Source organism: Aplysia californica, unplaced genomic scaffold, assembly GCF_000002075.1.
Source record: "Aplysia californica isolate F4 #8 unplaced genomic scaffold, AplCal3.0 scaffold00076, whole genome shotgun sequence".
Classification (NCBI taxonomy): domain Eukaryota; kingdom Metazoa; phylum Mollusca; class Gastropoda; order Aplysiida; family Aplysiidae; genus Aplysia; species Aplysia californica.
The window spans coordinates 1,138,410-1,145,909 of NW_004797346.1; the positions used below are offsets into that span (position 1 = coordinate 1,138,410).

At 38.6% G+C, this 7,500-nt stretch overlaps 1 protein-coding gene across 1 annotated transcript in view; it reads right to left on the minus strand.

Moving 5' to 3' along the window:
• Window positions 1–601: 601 nt before the first annotated feature.
• The window catches only part of LOC101860487 (testis-specific serine/threonine-protein kinase 4), a gene marked incomplete in the record, with an annotated part of 21,463 nt that continues 14,564 nt past the window's right edge, over window positions 602–7,500 (minus strand). The window contains 4 exon segments of the mRNA XM_005094152.3: window positions 602–2,368; window positions 3,360–3,623; window positions 6,454–6,549; window positions 7,460–7,500. The exon segment at window positions 7,460–7,500 is cut by the window's right edge and continues 43 nt beyond it. Coding sequence (XP_005094209.2) covers window positions 3,388–3,623; window positions 6,454–6,549; window positions 7,460–7,500 — 373 coding nt within the window.

The window sequence follows — 7,500 nt, forward strand, 5'->3', positions numbered from 1 at the left end:
GATGGATGGATGGATGGATGGATGGATGGATGGATGGATGGATGGATGGATGGATTGATGGATGGATGGATGGATGGACCGATGGATAAATGGCTGAGTTGATGGATTTCTACAAATCTAGATATCTCACTTCACGACCTCACCGTTATGTAAGGAGCGGTGAAGTATAGAACATTGACTTATGGATTTATAGAATTATTATTTGTAAAGGTCATTATGTCACTGTGAATATAATATTATGAAGGATGGATTGATGGATGGATGGATGGATGGATGGATGGACGGGTGGATGGACGGATGGATGGATGGCTGAGTTGATGGATTTCTAGAAATCTAGATATCTCACTTTACGACCTGACCGTTATGTCTGTCCCGACGTGAAAACGACTATCACGGGAGATCCGATTTATCAAACAAATTACATATCTCTTTCTGTTAAGAAGATTTTTATAACAGCACTGCTGAAGACTGGCTGGGAGTGGGGTTGAGACAGCAATTTAAAAAAGAAAAAAAAATCGACGATTTTGTTTTTTGGTTCTTATCAATGTTGAGAAGGACGGGGGTTGAGGTGAGGTGGAATAATCAAGTTTTCCATGTTTGCTTTACCCGCCAAGGAAATGCTGAGAGAAGCTGCAGGTGTACAAACGGTTCTACATGGTCATCGACCTTCAGGGCAGGTAATCGAGCACTGACCTTGCATATTATGGTTAAAGAGGAAAGCTGTGTTAAAGCAGGGTCCTAACTATAAGAGACTTTAGGAATTCAAATTTTTCTAACTCTGTATTTGCAATGTAGTAGTTTGTGTTCTTACAATTATTCTCAATATTATTAACAAATTATGAATGTACCAGTTTTCATGGGCTTTCCTTTACATTATAATTTAAAGGGTAGCTAACTCTACTTTTTTCGCCCGCGGTCCGAGCAAGGTTTTGTCCCTTTTCAAAAAACCCCAAAAGGCTGAAGGAAAGAAATTCATAAAAATTAATATGAAATAATAAGTGTTGCTTAGGTCATATCCCCCGTCATGACATAAGACATATTTTGCTTTTCGGTGATATTACTAAAGAAAAAAAAAAGAATACAAAGATGTGAGTGCTTAATAGTATGCTAATACAGCGTTGTAGGATAACATAATTGTATGAAAATAATAGGAAGTGTTAATGCTGACATGTGATGTTTACGCAATTTTTGACTTAGAATTTGCTACTAATTAATATTGAAGGACCCATTTCGTTTTCCTGTTCAATCAAAAATTTTGGACCAGGCAATTTATATTTTCTTCCCCTTGCCTTGCATTCAAAATCCAATCACCAATTACATTTTTTTCCCTTAGCTTGAAAGATTACTAAAGTATGATTTGATATTCCAGATATAATTTTTTTGATAGATAATGAGGAATGGCTACACAGAGTCAAGTCGCACCAAAACGTGACCGTGCACTTTCGAAAAAAAAGGGTAACAAAGCAACGCACTATCAAAGTCGAGCACTTTTTAACGAAGTAATCGTTGACAAAAACTACTCTGTACCATTTCCATAAAATTTAGAGCAACGAAAACGATTCTTCACGTGAGTCAACTGAGGTGTGATTGTGACACACAAAAATATAACTGGTTTACAAAAAATAAAACCAACAGTTTTACATCTTGCATTTGCTTGACTTAAGATGTTTTTCCCTTTCAATGAGCCATAGCTGTGCAAGGAGTGTGCCAAAATTGCTGTTAATCAAATGATGACTTGTAAATGTAACACGATGACGCAAAAATATAGGTAATCAACAATCAAATTGTATTGGTATCATTAAAAAGTGCAAGGCTTTGATACTTTTTTCGAAAGTACGAGGCAGTAATAGTCTCCAAAGTTGTCCGTTTCGATATATTAACCTATAAAATAGGCTTACAATGACTGAGTCAATTGAAAGGCAATGCTTTGTAAAAGTGAAACAATTTGCAAAGGTATTCTGAGACACTTCGTAACGCTTCCACCTTTCAGCTCAAATGTGTCTCCAAGAACAAACCATAACTAACTGTTAGATTAATGTGGTAATTTGAGCGATAGCGTTCTGTTTCAGTGTGACTGTAAAAGGGTCACGAAACACGATAGGTCTGCTTATCCGAGAACAATTTTGTACAATCTTCGTCTGTCCCCTCACACCATTACAGTGGCACACCAGATGTGCTTTATACAGAGACACACCCGAGTCACCTGTGGTGCAGGGAGACAATTTTCAGGACAGTATACAGAAACACAGAACTTGAATGTCTCTTCACAGATCGAAGAGGTAGCTTATGTCAGAAACAGCACTGCAGCTTCACCTGCTGGCTTTCTCAGATGAGGCCCCACGTGGAGAAGATGGTGGTGTCAACGTGGCTGAAAAATGAGAGAGAAGAGAAACACGAACTGTGATTGTACTGTTAATTTCGTAAAAGAAATACTTCAACGTTTTAAAAAACAAAACATTTGTGACCTAATTCTAAAAAATTAATATATATATATATGTATATAAAATATATATATATATATATATAATATGTGAGGCAGCGTGGTGGAATCAGGCTCTCGTCAAAATAATCAAAGTGAAGAAACTAGCATTTTTCCACAGGTTTGTGAATTTTCATCAAATTTTTGTTTTTTGGCTCAACACCTTTCATGCCCTTTAAAGAACTCATTTCTGTGTGGATTTTTCTGAAAAATGTAGATTAAAGGCACACAAAAAGTAAATGTTCAGTTACCACGGACTCTTAAGCTATGGAAATAACTAATCTTTGGCAGCCATTTTCTCACTAATTTTACCTCTGAAAACAGGAGACCCCCACCTCTTTCATTTGCAAATATCTCGACTTGTATTCAAGATAAATGGATATTTTTTTCATCCCAATAAAGACAATTGAACAAGCTTTAAGATGATACCAATAACTCTATACCCAAAAATCGCCGAGAGCCTGATTCCACCACGCTGCCTCACATATATATATATTATATATATATATATATATATATATATATATATAAATTATATATAGATATATATTTGTGTGTATATATATATATATGTATATGATTATATATATTATAGATACTTATATATATATATATATATATATATATATATATATTATAGGTATATGTGTATATATATATATATGTAGCATACATGTCCTTTCGTTCAGCAAATTATTAGAACGCATGGAAAGACAGCGAGTATAATCCTGTTATCACATGAAGAGAGATACACACACATAAGGCCTCAGGACGAGACATCACATTCGTACATTCACTCAAACAGGTTGGCGACTTTCCCTGAACTCTCACTCATGAACTCACGTACTACACATAACACACAAGGTTAGTCGCCACACACCTCCCCCCAGCACAGACGTCTCATGGAATCATTGGTAGCGTGTGGGTGGACGCACTCGACGTCCAGCAGGTGTTGTGAGTTGTCGGTGGTGAACGGCCTCAGTATCTTGCTCTCGCCCATCGGTGCTCCTAACGGTAGGCTTTGGTTCCCGTAACACCGGAGGGCGGCCACGTCGTGCTGGTTGCTGTAGATGGACAGGGTGGGTAGGGTCTACCTGTGCAGGCTTGAGGCGATCTACTGAGATGCGTTCCGTGCGGCCTCCTTCTGATTGATTGATTGGGTAGATGTTTTATGGCACTATCGACACCATTTTGGTCATTTAAGCGCCAACAGGTTTCACCGCTACAAAATCAGACGTGTTTTTAGTAAAAGTCTTTCGGAGCTCGCAACCGCACGCGATCACAATATTTTCATTATGCTAAAAAGACAAACAAACATTTATAAATTTTTTTGGGGTAAATATGGAAAAGGCTTATTTACATTTGTATATACAATATGAATTTCAGTGTATGTACATATACACCGATAACGATAACTATACATTTTCATATTCTATTAAATAGTCCAATTTCTTTTATATAACTTAAAATTTTTCTAGGCTCTACGATGTCGAAAAAGGGTCTTAAAATCTTTACATTTAAAAATATTTCTCACGAACATAATTAAATTCGACACATTCCGTTAGGATGTGCCGAACTGTGAAATCTGTGTTGCACGCCACGCAAAAAGGAGCCTCCTCTCCTTCGAGCAAATGCTTGTGCGTGACGTGCGTGTGTCCTATCTTTAGTCAGGTAAAAATTACTTTTTCTCTTTGTAGGAGAGATAGTGGTTTCCTGGGCGTAAGTTTCGGTTTTATGTAATGGAGTTGTGTATTTTTTTATTCCAAATTTGGGACCAGGAGGATGTGATGTGTTCTTTTACTTTCGGTTTCATGTCAGAGAAAGGGATTTTACTATTTTTGTTTTCCGGTAGTTTTAGAGATTCTTTGGCAAATTGGTCAACGGCTTCGTTGCCATCAATGCTTACATGGCTTGGAAACCAAGCTATTGTAATAGTTTTTCCACACTGATGTAGAAAATGCAGTTTAATTAAAAGTTTTAAAATTCTGTTGTCGGAGGTGTCAGAGCGCTCTAAAGATTTCAGACAAGAGAGAGAGTCTGAAAGGATTAGGAAAGTAGACTTGGTTGATTGATCTATAATATTTCAAGAGCTGTAGCTTCAGCAGTGTAGACTGAAGCTTCTGGGTGGAGTTTCCTTAAGCTTAAGCTGTGTGGCGATGCAAGGGCAGCAGCTCCTACTGAGGAGTCATTTTTGGATCCGTCTGTAAAGAGTTTCTCTGCTTCAGGGTATCTATTTATTAGCTGTTTGTATGAGTTTAAGTATGCAGTTTTGTCTGTAGACTTTTTGTTGTGTTTTTCAAGACTAGTATCTATGTTTGGTTTGGTTAAATGCTATGGAGGTATGCTGGACATGGCAAAGGGCTCGATTATGTCTTCAGAAAAATCAATGTCCTTGAGATCGTTCTGGATTCTTATTCCGAAAGGACTTACTTTATTTCCTAAGGAGGATAGAGTTTTTAGATCTTCGGGAATGCCAAAGACACATTTGTGGGCTGGGTTTTGGGGTACTGAGCTAAGTTTCAAAGCGTACTGCAAATAGAGTTTTTTTCCTTCTAAGTTCTAAAGATGGTTCATGCGCTTCTGCCTGTAAACTTTCTACAGGTGAAGTACGGAAAGTGCCTAGGGCAAGGCGAAGGCCTTGGTTCTGAACAGGGTCTAAAATTTTAAGGTAAGACTTTCTGGCTGATCCGTAAACAGGACTGGCATGGACAAGGGAACGGTAAAGTTGAAGTATTTCAGTATCTCCTCCCCATTTAGGATTGGATAATACTTTTAAGACGTTGAGAGCACTCTGACACCTCGTCTTTAGGTCTTTCAAGTGTGGTAGGAAAGAAAGTTTATTGTCGAAGATTACGCCCAGGAAACGAGCTTGTTTTTTAACATGGAATTTTCTCTCCAAACAAATATAAATCTGGTTGTGGCAGCAGCTGTAAAAAAATATGGCGAAAAAGAAAACACGGTTTGTGTTTTCCCAACAAAGCTAGCATTTTTTCCATCATCTCAGAGGGCCTGTTATCGCCCATATCTTTTATGCTCAATAAGGCTGCTGGTTTTTCTTCCTCTGATAAACTATAGGCCTCTATAAGGAAAGACTTGAGCGTGTCGTATTTTTGACTTGAAGGAGGTGAGGAAAATATGGATAGGGATCTTGCTGCTGTAGCTGCTTCAAGTGCCGCTACGACGTAGTAGTATTTTGTCTCGTCAGTTGTGATCCCACGCAAAGCAAATTGGGCCCCTGTTTGTGCGAACCACGCGGAAAGACAAGAAATCCAGAACGTAGGAAGTTTGAGTGCTACAGTTTCGATTTGCATGATTGTGAGAAACGTATCGCCTTTACTAGATTCTAGGTTATGCTAAATTAAATCTAGATCTCTAGACAAGGTTACTTTAGATCACGTCTGGGTTACCAATGTAACATACATATCCTTTCGTTCTGCAAATTATTAGAACACATGGAAAGACAGCGAGTATAATCCTGTTGTCACATGAAGAGAGATACGCACATAATATAAGGCCTCAGGACGAGACATCACATTCGTACATTCACTCGAACAGGTTGGCGACTTTCCCTGAACTCTCACTCATGAACTCACGTACTACACATAACAACACACAAGGTTAGTCGCCATATATATATATATATATATATATATATATATATATATAAGATAATGATAATAAAAGAAAGTAAAAAATAAAAAGTCTGAGTAAAGAAGTAAGAATACCACTGGAATATGTACCTCCTTGTTTCACTCTGGGGAAGAGACACGCTTTTGGAGTTGGTGTTGACAACCAGCGGCCCGTACTCAATTGAAGCTTGTGGACTTAATAGTCTCTCTTCTTTATATAACTAGTTCCAGTAGACAGAAGTAAGAAAAGCAGACCCCATCAGGTTGAGAAAGGCCTGTTTTATAACCAGTAAAGTCAAACAAAAAAAGAATAGAAGTTCTATAGAACACAAAAAAGCAGCTCACCCGTCATCCATCGATTTCGTTTCATCACGTCCAGCTCGGACCTCGACTTAGGAGACGGGTCCAATAATCCCTCGAACAACGCCTTCTTCCGAGGATCTGCAACATGACAGAGTAACGGATTGTTCAAGTATTTGAGTTAAGAGAAGAACAGAGACAGAAGTGAGATCTTTTTGTACTTGAAAAAGGTCAGACTGAAACGATGGTCAGATAGTAAAGGACGTAAAACCCACTAGTGGTGCACTCCAATCTTCCTCCGTTGGCCTCATGGTTGGTCAGGAATTATTTGGCTATTACGTGGGTTGAACGTGGGCTATTTCAGAGGCCAAACCTCCAGCTTAAAGTGTCTATCTCAAACAGAAAATATCCCAAGTAGGAGGTAACAGAGCCGGTTTTTAATGTAGACGCATTACGAATCCATTTGCATAACTTACGAAAATCATTTAGGAGTAAGGATTCGATCCCGCCCCCCACCCCCCACCCCCAGCTCCACTGAGAGGGACACAATGTCCCAAAAGAAAGACAAAGATATTCGTTTAAAAAAATCCACACCCCTCCTCCTCCCCCAACCCTTCGTCGGAAATCGAACTAAGGTAATTTGTGTGAGACGGCGATGCGCATAACTACTACACCACAGACGCCGGTGCCCAGCCTTTCAAATAAGCAAGAACTGGAGGCCAAGAACATACATATTTTAGGATTCGTTCAACATTAGCCAACCGAGCTGACGGTGTGATACTGATAGAGCATCGGATTACTGTTAAGTGGGAAGATATAATGTCAAACAAGATGTGCAAATATATAGCTGTTTTTATCCTTTTCTACACGAAGTACGCGCCGATTCCACGAAGAAACAAAGCGTTTTCACAAAACCTTAAAAAAATTAGTTATCATATGCTGAAAGTTTAAAGATCCTGATGCTTTTTTGTTACAAAATCATCAGAGCAGGCAACAAAAAAGGGCTTGGGGGAGACGGAAAACAGCGGAAGGGGGATGGAAAGCATCTGACCTTCAATATGCCTGACAATCCTGTTGATATCGTCATCTTTG